Consider the following 22,817-nt stretch of genomic DNA (forward strand, 5'->3'; position numbering starts at 1 on the left):
CAGATGAACCAAAGTTTGTAAAAAACGTTGTAGCATTTACTAAAAATATGCCAAAAATATTATAGTGAGTTTGATAAGGAACTCTTGATGAATCCTTGAAGTAAGTTTGGCAAAGAAAAAAGTGGATTAACTAAAAAAATTTTTTTGTGGATCAAAGATCTTTCTAACATATAATTATTGTTTGATCATACTATTAAAGAGTTTGGTCACGCTAGAACTACCATTAAAATATTGAATACAAGAAAAATTAAGCCAAACAATTATTGTTGGATTCTATTTTAATTATTGTATGATATTTCTTGTTACAATTTAGAGCTTTGCAATCTTACACTGACAATATGGTTTTGACTCTTGATTACATAATCGTTAATCTATAAATTAATGCTTCATTCTTGTCGTTCTCTATTATGTCAATTTAATGGAATTATGCATTATGCCTTGGTTTATTTGCATTAATAATAGCTCCTTATAAGGGCTTATTTGCAAGTGGTGTCAAATTAGCTTTTAAATTAAAAATTTTGAAATTGTAAACAATCATCAATTACTTGTGCATACAAGTTTGATGAAATAAGTTAAGTAAATAAATAAATAAGAGAGAAAGTAAGATCCTACACAGTTGTTCAATCTAGACTTGTGGAAAATTTGCTAGCATGGGAACTTGTATGTACCTCTAGGACTATATAGGAATGACAAATCTAGCAAATATAATCAACTAAGCAATCAACTTTTTGCCAATTACATACTAAAGTCAATTAACACAAGTGTAAAACATTTTGTTCACTTAACTAATTTTTAAAACTCTCATACTATCAGTTGTTTATGCTCAAAATTGAAATACTCCAAACATCCTATTCAGTTGTTCAATCTCTCCTTGAATTTTGAAGCCAAAATCCTTTTAGCTTTTAGCCTTGAAATCCCTTCAAGGTCTAATAATAAATGTGTATCACATTATCTAAGTAAACTTACCTGCAAAATAAATATAGAAAACAAGCAAAGAGAAAAATTACTAGGAGAAGTTTATATCTAATTTCTAAATTTGAAAAGATGTGTGGTGAACTCACGTACTGAAAGTAAATAATAAACACTTATTTTCAACAATTTTCTAGTGAAATCTATTATTTTTCAATGGTTAAAGTAGGGAATAACTTAATATATCATTCCTTATCAAACACTTTTAATTTCACCCCTAGTTGGCATAATAACACTTTCTCATCTAAAATCAAATTCCATTAAAAAAAACTAATGATGTAATGGCAAAATAGTAATTTTACCATCCGTTAATTTCAAAACAAAAAATTAAAAAAACTCTGTATATCAGACTCAAACATGTTAAACATGATAATTTAATACTTTAAAAGATTTACAAACTCACAAATCAACCTCTAAATTTTTTTTCAAATCCCTATATATTTTAAAACTATTATATGGTCTCAACAGTTGTAATATGACATTCATACCCATAAGTTTTTGCATTATGTTTAAGTTTTGGGTGTATAATATTATTTTTGAAACTATAAGAGGGCATAAAATACTTCAAAAATTTATCCAAATTTTTTCGGAACTTTTTAAGAACACATAAAAATTTCAAAAAAACCTACAATATTTTCAAAAATTGTGTTTACTTCTAATATATAATTATATAATAAAGACACTTTTATTATAGGAAAAGAGAAAGAAAGGGTGAGGTTAAAAAGAAATAAAAAAAATTTTTTTTTATATAATTTGAATATTTAAAATATTATTTTAAACTTTTGTTGATTTAAAATGATATGATATTATGATAACTTTGAAAAATAAAAAAGTACAAATACAACAATAGTTCATCTTATAATATTATTGTTTCATTAACAAGGTTATATTTTGCATGAAAAATTTTTATTTATACTATCTAAGATTCTGCTTTAAACAAAATTGTAATCATCCTACTAAAACATATCAATTGACCCCAGTGAGTTGGGGGAAGTTTCGAGAATATTTCGTTATTTAAATTGGTCTTTTAGATATAACCCTTTGACTTTCGGGTGGGAGAGGATGTCGGTCACTCTATTAATTTCCTGAGAAAAAGCAAAGAAATTGAACCCAGGAAAAAAATGTACAAATAAACTTGTAACTCTGTGAGAAGAAATAGTCTTGTTGCTTCAATTAACTGCGATGGCTTCTTCTTCTTCTTCTTCTTCTTCTTCTCAAGTGAAGTATGATGTTTTCCTCAGTTTCAGAGGTAAGGACACTCGAGACAATTTTACCAGCCACCTCAATGCAGCTTTGTGTGGGAGAAAGATTGTTACTTTCATCGATGATCAACTTGAAAGAGGAGATGAGATATCAGCATCTCTTTTGAATGCGATTAGGGGATCAAAGATTTCAATCATCATATTCTCGACAGATTATCCTTCTTCTACATGGTGCCTCCAAGAACTTGTAGAGATCCTCGATTGCAAGAGAATGTGCGGTCAGATTGTGATTCCAGTGTTCTATCATGTAGATCCATCAGTTGTAAGGAAGCAATCAGGGGCTTATGGAGATGCACTTGGCCAGCATGAAGTAAAATATATGAAGGAAAAAGAGATGTTGCAGAGATGGAGGAATGCTTTGACCGAAGCAGCCAATCTATCTGGCTTTGATTCAAATTCCATCAAGTGGGTGCTTTTTGTGCTTTGATATTATTATTATTATTATGATAATTCTTCTGTATGAAAATCTCTTTCAGTTATGAAAGATAAAATTCAAATACAACTTCTATAAGTCCAACTATACAATTGAACCTTTTTTGGTTCCTATAACAAAATTCCATTTCAGTTGTTTGAAAATAGCTTAACTTATATAAATCAAACTTCCCCCACATTATTTATCTTAATTTATTTGTTAATCAAATTATCCTTAGATTTCACGCTATACCTTTATTAAAATGAACGAGTGTTTATACAATAACAAAACTAAATTATCTGAAGTTGGAAGGAGCGTTTTTAATTGATAACCAAATTATTATCAGTTTCACGAAAAAAGTTGTATTTCTATAAGTTTTATTTAATATATGCATAAGCTTTCCTTGTAAAGTCCAAACCAAAATTGGGCTCTTGGAATCCGCCTTTGTCTTTATTTCTTTTTCATTAATTTATTGATAAGGTTATTGTTGTTTTTGCCTTTTTGTTTCTAATGTAGGCCTGAATCGAAACTTGTTGACACAATTACTGAATGTATTTTGGAGAGATTGAATGATAAGTCTTATAGCAATAATAAGAACTTGGTTGGAGTAGCAATGAAGATCCAGATAATTAAATCTTTATTATCTTATCAGTCAAGTAAAGTATGCAAGGTAGGACTTTGGGGTATGGGTGGCATAGGCAAGACGACTCTTGCTGAAGCAGTCTTCAATGAAATCTCAAGTCAATTTGAAGCTTCATATTTTGCTCGAAATGTTAGGGAAGCATCAAATATAAATCATCTGCGTCGTTTGCAAAAAGAATTTCTTTATGCAATATTAGGGGATAAAAACCTTGATATAAGACACACATCCACAAAAAAAAGGCTTGGATGTAAAAAAGTTCTTACTGTTTTTGATGATGTGACAGATTCGAAACAAATAAAAGAATTAATTGAAGATCCTGAAGACTTGGGTTCTGGAAGTCAAATCATTATAACCACAAGGGATAAACAAGTGCTAAAAATTTGTGGATTGGATGATTCTACCATATATGAGGTCGGAGGATTAGGTAGTGACGAATCTCTTAGACTTTTTAAACAACATGCCTTCAAACAAAACCATCCAATTGATGAAGTTTACTTGAAGCTTTCAGAAAAAGTTATAAGTTATGCAAAAGGTTTGCCTTTAGCTCTCGAAGTTTTAGGTAACCATCTCCTTGGTAGAGAAAAACTTGTATGGGATAGTGCACTGGAAGATTTCCAAAATTCTCCGGATGAGGGTATCCAAAAGGTGCTTAAGATCAGTTATGATGGATTATCTGATATAGAGAAGACTTTATTTTTAGATATTGCATGCTTCTTTAAAGGATGGGATAAATATCTAGTTAGTACATTTAGTTCACATAATCGAGTACGTGTTCTTGTTGATAAAGCTCTTATATCTATTCCATTTACCACAATAGAAATGCATGATTTGATTCAAGAGATGGGTTGGAAAATTGTCCGACAAGAGCCAGTCACTAATCTTGGCCAACGCAGTCGATTGTGGCATCATGAAGATGTAGATCGTGTATTGAAAAAAATTCTGGTAAATATACATGACATTAACTTTCAATTTATATGTTATAGTATATGGGATATATTTAAATATTTGAACTAGTAGTGTATCTTTTTCATTTTTCCCTATAGAATAGTTCATGAAGTAATTGGTTTCGGGTTTAGAGGTATATCATGTTATTTTGCTGTAAACTTATCTTTTGATTTTAATTGTAGGGAACTGACAAAGTGAGAGGTATGCTCTTTGAAATGGCTGAAATAAAAGAGATCCACTTAAATCCTCATGCTTTCTCAAAGATGGCTAATCTAAGACTCCTTATAGTAAATAACTTATATTGGGGATGCAATAATAGAGTTCATGGTTTTGACAACATTGAATTTGATTTCTCGGAGTTAGAATGCCTCTGTTGGAATTATTACCCCTTCCCATCGTTGCCTTTGAAATTTGATCTTGATAACCTTGTTGTACTTAAGATGCAAAGCAGTAATCTTAAACAACTGTGGACGGGCATCAAGGTATATGTTGATTTCATTTGAAAATTCTCTTTCATAAATTTTAAATATTAGATTTTTTTAATTGTATTGGTCATTTCTTTTTCCTGATACAGAATCTTCCTCGTTTAAAATACATTGACCTAGATCGCTCAAGACATCTACTTGAAGTCCCAGACCTTTCAAAGGCTTCAAATCTAGAGCGGTTGATTCTAAGTAGTTGCCAAAGCCTTGTCAATCTTCCAATTAGCATTCAATCAAGGTCTTTAAGAGATGTTTTTCTCTCTGGCTGCTCTAATCTCAACATTGGTCCAAGGATATTAGGTAATATGGAAAGATTGTGTTTGGAAGGAACTGGAATAAAAACCTTATCGTCTTCCATAGAAAGCCCATCCAGACTAGTTGAACTGAATCTTAAGAACTGCTTAAGCCTTGAAAGTCTTCCAAGCAGCCTTTGTAATTTGACATCTCTTCGAAAGCTTGATCTCTCTGGTTTGTTCAATCTAAAGATGGTTCCAGAGTTCCCACCCGAGATCCAAGAGTTGGATTTACATGGAACTGCAATAAAAGAATTGTCTTCATCGATTGGGAAAGTATCATCTCTGATAAGATTAAATCTTAAATATTGTTCAAGCCTTGAAAGTCTTCCAAGCAGCCTTTGCAATTTGACATCTCTTCAAGAGCTTTATCTCTTTGGTTCGTCAAATCTAAAGATGGTTCCAGAGTTCCCACCTAAGATCCCAGAGTTGGATTTAGATGAAACTGGAATAAAAGAATTGTCTTCATCGATTGGGAAAGTATCATCTCTGATAAGATTAAGTCTTAGAAATTGTTCAAGCCTTGAAAGTCTTCCAAGCAGCCTTTGTAAATTGACATCTCTTCAAGAGCTTGATCTCTCTGATTCGTCAAATCTAAAGATGGTTCCAGAGTTCCCACCTAAGATCCTAGAGTTGTATTTAGATGGAACTGCAGTAAAAGAATTGTCTTCATCGATTGGGAAAGTATCATCTCTGATAATATTAAGTCTTAGAAATTGTTTAAGCCTTGAAAGTCTTCCAAGCAGCCTTTGTAATTTGACATCTCTTCAAGAGCTTAATCTCTCTGGTTCGTCAAATCTAAAGATGGTTTCAGAGTTCCCACCTGAGATCTTAGAGTTGTATTTAGATGGAACTGCAATAAACGAATTGTCTTCATTGATTGGGAAAGTATCATCTCTGATAAGATTAAGTCTTAGAAATTGTTTAAGCCTTGAAAGTCTTACAAGCAGCCTTTGTAAATTGACATCTCTTCAAAAGCTTGATCTCTCTGGTTCGTCAAATCTAAAGATGGTTCCAGAGTTCCCACCTGAGATCCTAGAGTTGTATTTAGATGGAACTGCAGTAAAAGAATTGTCTTCATCGATTGGGAAAGTATCATCTCTGAAAAGATTAAGTCTTAGAAATTGTTCAAGCCTTGAAAGTCTTCCAAGCAGCCTTTGTAATTTGACATCTCTTCGAAAGCTTGATCTCTCTGGTTCTTCAAATCTAAAGATGGTTTCAGAGTTCCCACCTGAGATCCTAGAGTTGTATTTAGATGGAACTGCAGTAAAAGAATTGTCTTCATCGATTGGGAAAGTATCATCTCTGATAATATTAAGTCTTAGAAATTGTTTAAGCCTTAAAAGTCTTCCAAGTAGCCTTTGTAAATTGACATCTCTTCGAGAGCTTGATCTCTCTGGTTCGTCAAATCTAAAGATGGTTCCAGAGTTCCCACCTGAGATCCCAGAGTTATGTTTAGATGGAACTGCAGTAAAAGAATTGTCTTCATCGATTGGGAAAGTATCATCTTTGATAAGATTAAGTCTTAGAAATTGTTCAAGCCTTGAAAGTCTTCCAAGCAGCCTTTGTAAATTGACATCTCTTCAAGAGCTTGATCTCTCTGGTTCGTCAAATCTAAAGATGGTTCCAGAGTTTCCACCTGAGATCGTAGAGTTGTATTTAGATGGAACTGCAGTAAAAGAATTGTCTTCATCGATTGGGAAAGTATCATCTCTGATAAGATTAAGTCTTAGAAATTGTTCAAGCCTTGAAAGTCTTCCAAGCAGCCTTTGTAATTTGACATCTCTTCGACAGCTTGATCTCTCTGGTTTGTCAAATCTAAAGATGGTTCCAGAGTTCCCACCTAAGATCCTAGAGTTGTGCTTAGATGGAACTGCAATAAAAGAATTGTCTTCATCGATTGAGAAAGTATCATCTCTGCTAAGATTAAGTCTTAGAAATTGTTTAAGCCTTGAAAGTCTTCCAAGCAGCCTTTGCAATTTGAGATCTCTTCGAAAGCTTGATCTCTCTGGTTCGTCAAATCTAAAGATGATTCCAGAGTTCCCACCTAAGATTGTAGAGTTGTGTTTAGATGGAACTGCAGTAAAAGAATTGTCTTCATCGATTGGGAAAGTATTCAAGCCTTGAAAGTCTTCCAAGCAGCCTTTGTAATTTGCCATCTCTTCGACAGCTTGATCTCTCTGGTTTGTCAAATCTAAAGATGGTTCCAGAGTTCCCACCCGAGATCCTAGAGTTGTATTTAGATGGAACTGCCGTAAAAGAATTGTCTTCATCGATGGGAAAGTATCATCTCTGATAAGATTAAGTCTTAGAAATTGTTCAAGCCTTGAATGTCTTCCAAGCAACCTTTGTAATTTGACATCTCTTCAAAAGCTTGATCTCTCTGGTTTGTCAAATCTAAAGATGGTTCCAGAGTTCCCACCTGAGATCCTAGAGTTGTATTTAGATGGAACTGCAGTAAAAGAATTGTCTTCATCGATTGGGAAAGTATCATTTCTGATAAGATTAAGTCTTAGTAATTGTTCAAGCCTTGAAAGTCTTCCAAGCAGCCTTTGTAATTTGACATCTCTTCGACAGCTTGATCTCTCTGGTTTATCAAATCTAAAGATGGTGCCAGAGTTTCTACCTGAGATCTTAGAGTTGTATTTAGATGGAACTGCAGTAGAAAAATTGTCTTCATCGATTGGGAAAGTATCATCTCTGATAAGATTCAGTCTTAGAAATTGTTCAAGCCTTGAAAGTCTTCCAAACACCATTGATAAGTTGAAATCTCTGAAATATCTTTGTATGTCGGGTTGTTCAAAACTTGAAAGATTGCCTGATGATTTGGGAAAGTTAGAGAGCTTGGAAGCAATTGAAGCTAGTGGAATTACTGTTAAAGAGCTGCCTTCAGTTATGGCTGTTCTATCACCTTTGCAATTTTTAAAGAGATTAGAGTTGAATTACTGTAGTATTACAGAGTTACCCAATAATATTGACAATCTGCCCTTACTCGTAGATCTAGAATTGGAAGGAAACAATTTTGAGAGCATCCCGACAAACATCATGAACCTTTCCAAGTTACAAAGCCTTAACATAAGGTTTTGTGATAGGCTTCAATCCTTACCAAAGCTTCCACGCAATATAAAAGAACTTCTAGCAGATGGTTGCAAATTGCTGAAAGAATTATCAGGTTTTACAAATCTAATAACTCCAGGACCTGATAGAAGGACACTGAGCTTGTTCAATTGTGTCAGCCTGGGTTGGGACGCAATCAGAAACATTTTGAGTGATTCTATATTGGATACGTACTCAAGTAAAATTAACCATTTCGCATATAAGGTATCATTTTATCTCTCATTTGCACATGATTTCAATTTCTTTTTCTGATCTGAAGTAAAAAAAAATGATGTTAAATCCCTAATTTTAGTAATAACCAGTTTTCTGTAATGTATTAGGTAACTCCCCAGCGAGAAGTTGAAATTTGTTACCCTGGAAGTGACATTCCGGAATGGTTTAACATTCAAAGTAGTGGATCAGTTATTAAGTTACCACAAGGTTCATTCAATGAGAAGGTTCTGGGTCTTGCCTTTTGTTTCATTGTTGAAGTTGAAGATAATTGTGATGAGTGTAATTTCTTTGGTGTTGGTTCTACGTTGCGACTGAGTCGCCCTGATGTGGACAGAATGTCTAGCGAACAGACGTATCTTTTGACCAAGTGTATTAAGTCAGATCATGTATTAGTGATATATGACCACATTATATGGGAGATATTTGGGACAGAAGATTTTAAATTCGCTTGTGATACGGAAGCCGTTATCTCTTTCCATCCCTTAGATAGTTTAGAATTTACAGAGACAAATTGGATAAAAAATATAAAGAAGTGTGGGGTTTGTTTATTGTTCACTGAAGAGTTGGAGGAAACTATGAAAAGATCAGGATATTCCATCCATGGTGAAGAAGATGGATTTAAATCTTCAAATTTCTATAAGGGCGAATCCAGCTCAAGGTATGTAATTGCACAACTTATATATATACGCCTTCTTAACTGTATATAATTATGTAATGCTTTCTCTATGTCTATACTATTTTCATGCTTATGACTGATTTCTGAATGGTTTTCTTCTGGTCTGTGTTATCATTTCTATATTTGTTCATATAATTTGGAATTCTCAGAATTCAAATCTGCAATTTATGATTAGTGTTATTATTAGTAGAATCATGAACTCGATCTTTAAAGAATATATTTTTTTTTGTCTCTTTCACCAACCATATTGTTGCAACTCAAAAGACAATCGTGGCCTTCCATGGTCAGCCAACCTTTACCGGACTGCATGACTGAAAGTGAAATGGAGCTTCTGCCGAGGGAAGTGCTCAAGCACAGGTATACTGACAATGGTGAGCTGGAGGTTTCTGTTTCCTGGAAAAATTTCCCAGAATTTAAGAATTCATGGGTGCAATACACTCTCTTCAAACAAGCTTTCCCACAATTCCACCTTGAGGATAAGGTGCCTCTTGATAGGAGGGGAAATGTTATATCTAGAATTTATGTATCACGCAAGTGGAAGAGATACCAAATGAAGGGTACACCTAGGGTCTTGCAGTTAAAGCAAGTGGCAGAATTATGGGGAGATGTTAGGTCTGGAATTTATGTATCACGCAAGAGGAAGAGAGCCCAAATGAAGGCACACCTGGAGGAATTATATTGGCGATCAAAAATGCTGGAGAGGAGTGGCAATCAAAGTTGAAAGCTGGTTGTTGGAAACAAACACAAAAGGAGAGGTGTTAGTCCTGGAGGAGGGAGCAAGCAGAATTAAGGAAAGGCAGGAGTACAAGGGGAGAGACTAGACCTCTTGAAAGCCTAGAGTTCAGTTACTTTGCTTATTGCCGTTTCTGGGTATTTTTTCCATTTTGTAAGAAGAAACAGATCATGAGTTCATGTAATTACTAAAATTGGTGATTTGACTTTGTGATGCACTTCCAGTTAATGAAGAAGAATATCTCTTTTTTTCTTAGTTGATTTGGAATGTTATATTATTGATTTTGTATTGTTAATTTTTGTTATGACTTGTGATTAGATTGTGGCATGATGATGAGAGCAGTAAGGAGTAGAGAATATTATTGCCGTGAAACTGTCTTTATATAACAGAACTAAAAGCTTGACAGCATTGAGTGTCGTTTACAAGGGAAGGTTGCTGCTGGAATTGCTTCAGGTGCCTATCACCGTTGTTCCGTTAATGTTTTGTTTATAAGTAAGATCAAATTTCGGTATTCTTTTTGCAAAAAGATGACCATCAATATTTATATAGTTATCTAGAGATGACGAGGTGGAAATTGAATATGTATTAAAATTTCGGAAGTGGAAGAGTTTAATCTATGTATACTCGAAGCGGATCGCCTTTGGGTATCTAAAAACATATAAGGAATGCATTAAAGTTTGCTAGCATAAATGGTAGATAATGATGACACGAAACACAAAACAAACATTTCTTTGAACAAGCCACCAGGTCAAATTGTATGACAGAGGATGTAGGACAATGCTTATAAAAATATTAACAGTTGAAAACCACAAAACAAGTACTTTAGATGGAACATCATAACGATAGTAACCAGTTGTTACATTAAACAACATTGTCAATACCAATGTTATACGAGGATCTTAACTCTTTCAATCAAATGAATATTTCAGTCTACTCTAAGCATTTTAGAATGCTGTAAAAGTGATAGAAAATTCTCTAATACATGATAAGATACAAGGCTTGTGAACACAATACCATTTGACTTCTTCATCCCACTTCATAAGAAAGTCATCTAACATCTCACCATATTGCATTTTATCTAACAAAAAACATGTAGAAGTTTTCTATTCACTCAAAAATGCCTATTTATATGGCCCAAGAAACAAAGATAGATTAGACATCTATATTTCTATAAAAGACCCAAAATTCACTATAGATGAAAAGATAAAAAGATAAAAAGAATTAACAAAATGTACAATGACACCTTAAGATTGACTTTAGTAATTTTTTATGCTAATGTATAAATTATTTGAAAAAATATAAATTTTCTACATAAAGATCCCGAACTTGCAAACTAAATTACCCTAAAACCTTTCATGAGAAAAACCAGTGCTGATTGTCAATGCTTTGAATCCTATCCTAGGTCTATTAAACTTTGTAAGCATTGTGCTACTCTAATCTTGCTTTGAAACCAAATAGATTGACGCAAGATTAGAGGAATAAGACCATAAAACCAAACTGAAAGGATTAACAAATAAATTAAGATGTGGATCAAATCCTGCCAATACTATTATCCACCAACTCCAGAATTTGGCCAAATCACCAAGGAAAAATCAACCACCTAAATCATGTTATTACCGCATACATTATCCCCTAAATCCATAAAAGAATGTTTGAGATTTCATGATATAAGCATGTAACAGATCAAAACTTCATGGCTACAATTCAAATCTCATCCCAAAGATTTCAACAATACAATATCATTAGTCAACCAAGCTGAACCAGTTCTAATCACTGAATCACTAACCTCATAATTTGCAAAAAAGCACAAAATGCATTAAAATTTTTAAGATAATAATGAAGAATGGATAACTGAAGCAGAGGTGTGGTGGTGCCAAACAACAAGGTGTCAAGTTTATCAGCAAGAACCGAAGATTTAGTCCACAAACAACTCAACCCATATCGACAAGAACACAAATTATCCAAATTATCAGGAATCCAAATCCACCCTTTAACCAAAACAATAACATGCTCCATTTTCATGTTCAATTTAAAGCAGACTGAAAACATACCTTACTGAATTTTGAATATGCAAGATTTCAGCAAGTTTCCAGAAAGCTAGGCAGCAAGGTTACAGCAAGATTCAGAAAAACAGGGGAGCAAGTTTTTAGCTTAAAGATGAAAGAAAGAGAGCTGAAGAAAGATAAATTTTCGGAAGTATTTTTTCTTCATTAATTAAGGATACTTATACAAGAAGACAAGTACAAAGAAGCCATACCAATGACCATACTTTATATGCAAAAGTTCCTTAGTTTAAGGTAAGCCACACATATTACAGACTCCAACTAAAGTGACTTAATCAAATACAAAATGCTTAACCAAAAACAGTAAATGAACTACAACTTCAATATTCTAGTTTGCTAACACTCCTCCTTAGAAATTGAAGTTGTTACACCAAGCAAGTGTCTCAATTTTTCAAATTGAGATTTAGCAAGAGGCTTGGTTAGAATATCAGCAACTTGATCAGTGGAGTTGCAGTGCTTTAAAGTTATTTCTCCTGACTTTTCAGCCTCCCGGATTGCATGAAACTTTATACTTATATGTTTGGTTCTTCCATGTTGAATGAGATTCTTAGCTATTGAGATGGCTGATTTATTGTCAACATAAATAGTAACACTCTTAGAGAAATGGCAGTCCAAATCTGTTAGTAGTTTCTTCAACCAAACAGCTTGGTTTACAACATTAGCAGCAGCTATATACTCTGATTCAGCTGTGAATTGAGCAACAACCTCCTGTTTTCTTGAATTCCAGCAAAACATAGCTCCTCCAAAGCAGAAGCAATATCCAAATGTGCTTTTATAGTCATCTTGGCATCCTACCCAATCACTATCTGAGAACCCTATCAGCTCATCCTTTTGTTGACAAAAGAACCACAAGCCATAGTCATAGGTGCCTTTGACATACCTTAAAATTCTTTTGGCAATTGACCAGTGGAAGATGTTTGGTTCTTGCATAAATCTGGAAAGTAAAAAGGTGGCAAACATTAAATCAAGTCTGCTAGAGCATAAGTAAAGCAAACATCCCACTAATCTTCTATATTGAGTGGCATCTACTTTTTCAGCTCCATCATTTTTCATAGGCTTTATATTGACAGCAAGTGGAGTGGAAGCTGACTTACAATTTGTCATATGGAACCTGCTCAATAAGTCTTTGGCATATCTTTCTTGCAAAATGAAAATTCCATCAGGAAGTTGGAGAATTTCTAGGCCAAGAAAGTACTTCATCAGGCCAAGATCAGACATCTCAAATTCCTTTTCCATGCTGAGTTTAAATTCCAACAATTGAGCAACATCTCCTCCTGTCACCAATAAGTCATCAACATACAAGGATACAATAAGTTTAACTACATTTTGTCTCTTGATGTACAAGGTAGGTTCACTTTGATTGCATACAAATCCTAGGCTTATTAAGTGACCATGTATTCTACTATACCAAGCCTTAGGAGCTTGCTTAAGCCCATAAAGAGCCTTGTGTAACCTATAAACACATTCTTCTTTTCCTGGAATTACAAAGCCTTCAGGTTGATGAACATAAATTTCATTATCCAGAATTCCATTCAAGAAGGCTGATTTGACATCAAAATGATGTATCTTCCAGCCAACTTTAGCGGATAAGGCTATTAAAAGCCTAATTGTGTCATACCTTGCTATAGAAGCAAAGGTTTCAGAGAAATCAGTCCCAGGTTACTGCATATACCCTTTAACCACCAATTTGGCCTTGAGTTTGTTGACTGAACCATCAGGTTTCAGTTTTGTTCTGAAAATCCATTTAACTCCAATTGGTTTGTGGCCTACAGGTTTTTCCACTAAGCTCCAGGTTCCATTTTTTGTGATCATATTCAATTCCTCCTTCATGGCATTTAACCATTCATTATTTAAGGATGCTTCTTCAAAGTTCTCTGGTTCTTTCAGAGCTAAATTACACCTCCTATAAATGTCATCAAGTGACCTCATTCTTGAAGCAGGAACTAACTCATCATTGTTGCTTTCATGCAATAAACTTTCAGCCTTGGAAATTGATTTTGAAGAAGTTATGGGCTAAGAATGGTCATCTAAATTATTTTCCCAGTTCCAAGACTTTGCCTCATCAAATTTAACATTTCTACTAACCACAACACTTGAAGTTTGAGGAAGGAATATTCTGTACCCTTTTGAGACTGAACTATAGCCAATAAAAATTCTAATGTCAGCCTTGGAATCCAGTTTTGATCTTTTCTCTTGTGGAACAAGGACATAGCAGATACAACCAAAGGTTTTTAGATTATCCACTGATGCTTTTCTTCCATGTCATTTTTCAAAAGGAGTAGCATTATCTAATACTTTGGAAGGCAGCATATTCAGTAGGTATATGGCAGTATTGACAACTTTTGCCCAAAACCTTTTTGGCAGCCTTTTTTCAAATAACAAGCATCTTGCCATTTCCATTATTGATCTATTCTTCCTTTCACTAACCCCATTTTGTTGAGAGGTCTAAGGAGTGGTAAGTTGATGGATAATTCCTTCATTTCTACAATAATCAGCTAATGCATGAGAGGTGTACTCACCTCCATTGTCAGTTCTCAGAATTTTAATTTTTGTTGCTGATTATTTTTCCACTTCTAATTTGAATCTTTTGAAAGTGTCTAGGACTTCACTTTTAAGCTTGAGAAAGTAACCCCAACAATATCTAGTTAGGTCATCAATGAAGATTAGCATGTATTTGTTTTCATTCAATGATAAGGTATCTATAGGACCACACAAATCAGAATGCAGCAGTTGAAGTTTTTCATTTGCTCTCCAATTGCTTTTTGTAAAAGGCAGCCTAGCTTACTTCCCAAATTGACATACTTCACACAACTTTTTGGGGTCAATTATGGCAGGTAAATTCAGAACTAGTTTATCATCATGCATACTTTTCAAAGCAGAAAAATTGAAGTGTCCTAGTCTACTATGCCACAATTTTGATTCATCAACAACTGTGTTTGTTGAATTAGCTTCTGGAAATTGCCATTTGATAGCAAAATTATTGTCTTTCATACCCACTGACATGACCTCAAGACCATTCTTATCAAAAATAAAGCATGTATGATTCTCAAAGTTGAGAGAATATCCATTTTGCATCATTTGACCAACACTCAACAAATTATGACTTATATTTGGAACATAAAGTACATCATGTATGAGTTTGGTACCTTTTGGTGTCTTGACTAGGACTGATCATTTGCCTTTGACCTCTAGCAAATCTCTATTTCCTATTCTGACTTTGGAGCAGAAAGCAAAGTCAAGATTGGTGAAAAGTGAAGCATCATGTGTCATATGGCTTGAACAGCCACTGTCAATAAACCAGGCTGTAGGTACTTGATTTTTCTGTAAAACATGACATGAAGCCACAAACAAACTTTCATTTGAGACTTCTTGATTTTCAGCAATTTGAGCTTGCTGAGTATTCTGACCTTGGCTTGATGGCTTGTTTCTACACACTTTATCAATGTGTCCTTGCTGATTACACAGCCTACATCTTACATTTGGCCTAAACCAGCAATTGTTTGGAGAATGACCTTTTCTTTTACAGTAAGGACACAAAGTAAGCTTTCCTTTCTTGTCAATTTGTGACTTGTTCTTATCTCTTTTTTCATCTCTTCTGTCAAAAGATTGTTTCTTGTTCCCATAATCACTCCAGCTTTTATCTTGAACTCTCATACTCAAGGCTTGCTCAGTTGAATCTTCCTGCCTTAATGCCCTTCTTTGGTCTTGAGCTTTCAAGGCATTCAACACCTCAGATAAAGTGAGTTCAGAGAAGTCTTTGGAGTCTTCTAGTGAAGAGATCTTAGCTTCATATCTCTCTGGAACAGTGACAAGTATTTTTTCCACAACTCTTTGATCAGAAAGGGTCTCTCCCATTAGCCTAATTTGATTCACCACTTTGAGCACTCGGTCTGCATATTCTTTAACTGTTTCAGCTTCCTTCATCTTCAGTACTTCAAACTCTCTCCTTAGGTTCAAGACATTCATTTGTCTTGACCTCTCATTTCCTAAAGAGTCTTCCTTCAACCTGTCCCAAGCTTCTTTGGCTGTTTCACATGAGACAATTTTTGTGAAAACAGCATCAGTTACTGCTTGATGGATCATAGACAAGGTTCTAGGACTCTTGGTCATCTCTTCTTCATGCATTCTAATTTGGTTCAAAGTTGGATTTGGCCCCAATGGAGAAGGTTGTTTCTCCTCCTCAACATACTGCCACAATCCTAAACCCCTCAAGAATGCCTTCATTTTTACTGCCCATATGTGATAGTTCTCACCATTGTATATTGGTGGTGACATAGAAGAAGACAAGGATGCTATGGAGCAATAACTGAGTAAATGGTTTTTTAAGACTGATTTATTATTTTTTTGGTCAAGTTTATACACCTTTTCAGATCTCAAAGCTCTAATACCATGTTCAATTTAAAGCAGACTGAAAACATACCTTACTGAATTTTGAATATGCAAGATTTCAGCAAGTTTCCAGAAAGCTGGGCAGCAAGGTGACAGCAAGATTCAGAAAAACAGGGGAGCAAGTTTTTAGCTTAAAGATGAAAGAAAGAGAGCTGAAGAAAGATAAATTTTCGGAAGTATTTTTTCTTCATTAATTAAGGATACTTATACAAGAAGACAAGTACAAAGAAGCCATACCAATGACCATACTTTATATGCAAAAGTTCCTTAGTTTAAGGTAAGCCACACATATTACTTACTCCAACTAAAGTGACTTAATCAAATACAAAATGCTTAACCAAAAACAGTAAATGAACTACAACTTCAATATTCTAGTTTGCTAACATTTCAATCCATCACATTTCCCATCAACATCTCTAAATTGGGCACAACCCACTTGAGAATCTCATATTTTGAACACGCTTAACACGTTGGTGAAAGGCTCTGGCGTGGAAGTAACAAGAGGAAAGCCCGAATCAACGTGCTATTGTTCATGAATTGAGTACTGAACAAAAGGGAATTCGAGGAAGCTTGAGAAGAAGAGGAATAAGAATGTGAAGGAAAACATTAAAGTTATTGCGGCGGTATTTAAGGGCTTTAATTGCATGATAGTTTGAGACTTTTTTTCTCTACAAATAGATCTCTGGGTTTTGCTTTTGATACTGTCAAGATCTATTTTACATATTTTATTATTATTATTATTTTGTTGAAGAAGAAGAAGAAGAAAACGGGAATTAATCAACGAGTTCTTTTAGTAAGGACAACATGTAAACAAATATGTGAGTTGGTTTGATTTATTTCATATATCAATTGTTTGATCATGATTATTGATATACCTTTGTTGTTTTGCTCAATCATCAATTTGGATGTGAGAAGTTCTGGATTGGATGGAGTTCAACATGAGGAAGAAGTGGAAGAGTATAATCCATGTCTAGATGATTTCAACCCAAGTGCAAATGATTCTGATTTGGATGAATTTCCTCAAGATTTTGTTGGCTAGAAACAATGATGGGGCAAAAGATAATGTATGTTGCTGCATAATTTTATGATGAAGATGGAGGAAAACTAAAGAATTCAAATTATATGAGAAAGGAACCTGCTGAGGTACTAATCTCTGCTCTAAACAAAGAAAGCATATTTGAATTCAAGCTTAATATGCACTTGCATTTGGCTGTGTGCTTAAGGACTTGTATTATGTCTATTATTTGGATGCTTTTATTTTTATTTTTATAAAATTGAAGCAAAGGTCAATGTTGTTCGCATTAATATAATGGATGAATTTGATAATAGAATTATTGATTGGGGGAAAATGTTATTTAGGTTAATGTGGGGAAATAACACAAGAAGATTTAGGTTAATGTGTAAATTGACGATTTTGTATAGATACTCAAATCTGTCCATTTAACTTATATTGCATGCTGATTATTAAATAATGGTAGCTCATACTTGAAAATGTATTAACTTAAAAGTTCCAATATCAATTAATAGGCTTTTCATTATGGGCCAACATATATTTTTGTCAACAAAATAGAAGAAAATGGTCATTTCAAGCACAGAACTGTCGTTTTATGTTTCGTAAGAAGCAAAACAATCATTTCAAAGATTTTGTTGTTGCTTATTCCAGAATCCTTGTAGTTGTTCCAAGAATAATTAGGTCATTCCAAGGAGGAACGAGGGTATTTTAAGTGTGACGATTTACGAAAAGTAGAACAGGAATAGAAATGAGCTCCTTCCAAGCAAAACAAGAAAGCTTGGAGGAACGCCCATTCTATTGGGCAGGTTTGAAGAATTTCAGCTAAGGTAAAATTTGTATAGCTTAGATGCCACATGTAAGATTTGATTTACATGAAAAAAATATAATTATGCAATTTTAATTTGCATAATTTATACAAAAGTTATAAAATATTGATTTAATAAATTATGGAGTATAGAAATATTTGATATGTTTTGCAATCTGAATTTGTAACATTGTCAAAATTATCTACATTAGAGTAACAGGTCTTCTTTCCCTGAAATTTCTTTGAATGACGGTTTTCGATTAATAAAATTGTTATAATTTTGAAGAATAGACCTAACCAATATATAATAAGTTATTAGACTTCATCAATAATCCCAAAAACATAAAGCTCCATAGGAGTATTACAAATCTATCTATAAATGATCATTAAACTACTCAATTATCCAATTTTTTAAAACCAAAATTAAGAATTTTCTAACAAATAATACTTTCATCTTTCAGGTTGACAGAAAAAGAAACCTGTTGAAGACGAAGAAGAAGCCCTGAAAAAAACAGATTAAAGCTCTCAAAAAATGGATATATCTCATCACTGGATTCAAGAGCAGACCTATAAATATAAGATTTCATCATTTAAAATTATTGTTTCTTTGGAACTTTATGTAATGTACTCTGTAATGTTTTATATTTTAGTGTTCCTCGTTCACTGAACAAACACTGTAATTTTGCCCCTTACATGTAATTTATTATTTCTGTCATTGATTTTAAACTCTACTACGAAGGAACTAAGCTAATTTACGTGGATTCATGGTAATTTCGATGAACAGACAATAGAGATGGCTACAATGAATGATCTTCAAAATAGACATCCAGAGTTGAAGACCATCAAGATCCAAAGCACCAAACCATGGCAAAAAGTAGGGAAATTTTGATAATATTAGTATCTTTGGATTTTTATTTATTTGATGCTGTGTTTTCGAAGTCTTGCCTTAAATCGTAAGAAAGTCTATGCAATTTGCAAAGTAAGCTAATCTGAATAAACTTTTCATTTGGGATCAAAATCATCATGTTTCTAAAGAATCCTGCATTTGATTGACCATTTAATATTGTAAGCTTCGAACATACTATCGATCGTGTAATTTCCAAGAACTAACATTATCATTTTCGTACAATAGTCAATTCCCTCCTGTTTTCACCCTTTGAAGATATACAATTTCAACAATTTATATGAAAATGTTAGTTCTAGGCTAATGCTGGCATTCTCTCAATGTAAAAGAACCACTTGTATTCTTTTTAACCTTTTCTGTGTACATCCTTTCAATCCAGCCTGTGTACACCTTCCACCAACAATCATTCTACCATCAGAAGCAAACCCAAACAAACTAAAAATAGGCAAAATTCCACTTAGCTCTTGCATTTCTCCCACCTTTTCTGATAACAGCCTCACACAGCCAGCAAGGCGATGCATCTGAGGCTTACTGCACGAATCTTTCCATAGTTACCCAAGACACCACATCTCCTCCAAGCATGGTACCCTGCATAGGCCACAGGGTCATTAGGTTGGCCCTTGACATAAGAAGCTAATGATTCTAAGGATCTGAATTTAGTTCCATCTATTATTGAGTGTGTGGTGGGACAAAATCCCAAACGTTTGGGGCTCCGAAATAGATGGGAATTGAACCAGAAATCTAGAACGTAAAATAGTTTCTCTGTCACATAACTCTCTGTCATGGTGTTCTCGACAGCTAGTACAAATTTGTAGTGAGACATGGCACAATGTAAATGATCCCACCATCTTGGCTTGACGCAGGCATCATTGTTGCAGTCAGGATAGATAGAAAGAGCCATGTCTGGGCCACCAACATTGTTCAAGCACTTGCCAAACGAATGGTGAGGCAGCAAGCTCAGGAGATTTTTGGCCAGTCGATTTCTTTGAGGAAGACAGCGTGACGAAGACCAATAAACAAGTGTATCCTTCAGAAAAAGGAAAAAAGCTAACGGTATAATTTGCTGAAAAAATCCGTGGAAACTTCAAAAGAAGCAAATAATTTTAGCTAACACTATGTCCTTGTAAGATGAGACCTGATAATTTCGACCATTGTGAAAGAGCGCACCAGCATACGTTGACTGCACATCATCTCTTTAGCATGATAAACAATAAATATATCCTCAAGACCTGAACGCTTTCTACCACCTTCAAGATCCATGTATACTCGAAGTGGATCACCTTTACGTCTCTGAGAAAATATAGGGAATGCATTGAAGTTTGTTAGCATAAATAGTAGAAAATGATGACGCAAAATGCAAAACAAACAGTTATTTCTACAAACCACCGAGTCAACTTGTACAACAGAGGACATTGGACAATGCTTATAAAAATGTTAACAGTTGAAAACCACAAAACAAGAACTTCAGATGGAAAATCAAGACAATAGCAACCAGTAAGTTGTTACATTAAACAACATTGTCAATACCAATGTTATATGAGGATCTTCACTCTTTCAATCAAATGAATATTTCAGTCTACTCTAAGCAGGGTAGAATGCTGTAAATGTGACAAAAAATTCTCTAATCCATGATAAGATATAAGGCTTGTGAACACAAAACCATTTGACTTCTTCATTCCACTACATAGGAAAGTCATCTAACATCTCACCATATTGCATTATATTTAACGAAAAACATGTAGAAGTTTTCTATTCACCCAGAAATGCCTATACATTTGGCAGAAAAAGCAAAGATAGATTAGACACTTATACTTTCTGTAAAAGGCCTAAAATTCACTATAGATGAAAAGGGAAAAGGATTAAAAAATATCAACAAAATGTACAATGACACCTTAAGATTGATTTTGGTAATTTCTGATGCTAATGTATAAGTTATTTGAAATCATATAAATTGTCCACATATGGAAGATCCCAAACTTGCAAACTAAATTACCCTAAAACTTTCCATGAGAAAACCCAGCGCCGATTGTCTATGTCTTGAATCCTATCCTAGGTCTATTAAACTTTGTAAGCATTGTGGTACTCTAATGTTGCTTTGAAACCAAATAGATTATTGAAAGATTAGAAGAATAAGACCATAAAACCAAACCGAAAGGATTGACAAATAAATTAAGATGTGGATCACAGCCTACCAATACTATTATCCACCAACTCCAGAACTTGACAATTGTATTTCTTTCTGAATTGGGCACAACCCACTTGAGAATCTCATTTGAGACTTCGATTCTCAGTTGGGTTGGGTTTTTTCTCTTTAGATGGATCTCTAGGATTTGGTTTTGAGACTTTTAGACTGTAGACTTGTACATTTGTTTTACATTATTATTATTATTATTATTTTGTTGAAGAAGAAAAAAAAAATGGGAAGTGATCAATGAATTCTTCGAGTAACGATGACTTATAACCAAATCATAGTAGTCTAGTACAAAATTTAAGGTTTTACATATTTAATATGATCGATTCACTTTGTTTGATCATTTGCAATGTCTTTTTTTTCTCCCTCACTTAATGAAGGTATAGGAGAGGTTTTGTTTTCTTTGATAAGTAGCTTCACATGAAGCTCCAACTGCGGCTCAACTTGCCTCTAGAAGTAGTTGGAGCTTAAAGATATATGCACTCTTTTAGGGCATAGAAACTTATGGGTATTTTTGGTCACACTCCAAATTTTATAGAAGAACTTAGCTTCATTTTCTTTGACTTTACTTTTCTCTAAAAATCACACTTTTATAGTCTCTTTGGTGTAACAACTATGCAAAGACAATTGATGAGTTTGAAGAAAGAAGTATTACAAGAGCTCAAAGGGCCATTTTGTGGCGTATTTTAACGGTAGTGATCATCATGAATTAAAAAGGTATGTTGTTCACATGTCTTTCTTAAAGGTTCCCTATTATGATCACTATCGAATCCATGGCCTCGACCTCGACCTCTCCTTGCGACTCTAACAAATTGTCGATGAGCTATTCTGGAATAGAAAAAGAAAATGTAGTAATTATATCTATTGTGGAGAAAGGAACTGCAATAGTTATGTCTGTTGTAAGTAAATTAATTGGAATGGAATAGCATGCCTTTATTCACTGGTCTTGCATCCTTGTATATACATGCAAGCCAACGTTACAAAATAGGATAAATTAAAATATCACAAGTCCTACAATCCTACATGACCATGTCTGTACCGAAACTAATTTGAAGATAATTAATTTGCTTTGTGGAATAATTCTAGTCTTCAGCAAAACTAAGAGAGTTGGTGAGACGAATGTGCAACTTCCTCACACTTTATTTACATATGAGAGACTAAGTCTTATAAAAAGAATATTTTGTCTTGCATGTCTGCATTTGAGGGAATGTTTGTGAACTATAAATGTGGACTGTAACAACTTCCTCCCCCTTAAAAAAACCTTATCCTCAAAGAAATAGGAAATTGGGGTAATCTAGGTAGAAGTTTCTTCGACTAACCCATGAAGTTTTCGATTCATCATAGCCTTGCCATTTGACAAACACTTCTTACCTCCATCCTTTACCATGAGCAACCAAAATGTTCTTTGGTTGCTTAAAAACACCAAAGAAATTATTTTCATACTCCAGAAGAGTTAGGGTGGCATTTTCATTGGTGTCCACATGTTTCTTAAGTAAGGACATGTGGAAGATAGGGTGTATAAGACTAGTTTGACACAAATATAGTTTGTATGCCACTTTGCTTATTTTTTGGATTACTTTTAACGGACCATAAAAACAAGCAATAAGTTTTTGCGAGGTACTCCTTGAAACTGAGCCTTATCAACAAAGGTTGCTAAGACTTAAGCTAATCTCGACAAATTTGATGGCATGGTGAAAGCAAATGACAC

At 34.0% G+C, this 22,817-nt stretch overlaps 2 protein-coding genes and 1 pseudogene across 2 annotated transcripts; 2 read left to right on the forward strand and 1 right to left on the reverse strand.

Moving 5' to 3' along the window:
• The first annotated feature begins 2,031 nt into the window (after positions 1-2,031).
• LOC123203226 (disease resistance protein RPV1-like) lies at positions 2,032-7,312 on the forward strand. Its single transcript, XM_044619500.1, has 4 exons — positions 2,032-2,636; positions 3,160-4,228; positions 4,414-4,713; positions 4,806-7,312. Exons 1-4 carry the CDS (start codon positions 2,152-2,154, stop codon positions 7,131-7,133), a joined length of 4,182 nt encoding a protein of 1,393 aa, XP_044475435.1. The 5' UTR covers positions 2,032-2,151; the 3' UTR covers positions 7,134-7,312.
• Positions 7,313-7,378: 66 nt separating this feature from the next.
• LOC123203227 (disease resistance-like protein DSC1) lies at positions 7,379-9,043 on the forward strand. Its single transcript, XM_044619502.1, has 2 exons — positions 7,379-8,327; positions 8,444-9,043. The coding sequence occupies exons 1-2, from the start codon at positions 7,410-7,412 to the stop codon at positions 9,041-9,043; spliced, it is 1,518 nt and encodes a 505-aa protein (XP_044475437.1). The 5' UTR covers positions 7,379-7,409.
• A 10,192-nt stretch (positions 9,044-19,235) lies between these two features.
• LOC123203464 lies at positions 19,236-20,331 on the reverse strand (annotated as a pseudogene).
• Between the last annotated feature and the right edge of the window lie 2,486 nt (positions 20,332-22,817).

This window comes from Mangifera indica, chromosome 19 (assembly GCF_011075055.1).
Source record: "Mangifera indica cultivar Alphonso chromosome 19, CATAS_Mindica_2.1, whole genome shotgun sequence".
Lineage (NCBI taxonomy): Eukaryota > Viridiplantae > Streptophyta > Magnoliopsida > Sapindales > Anacardiaceae > Mangifera > Mangifera indica.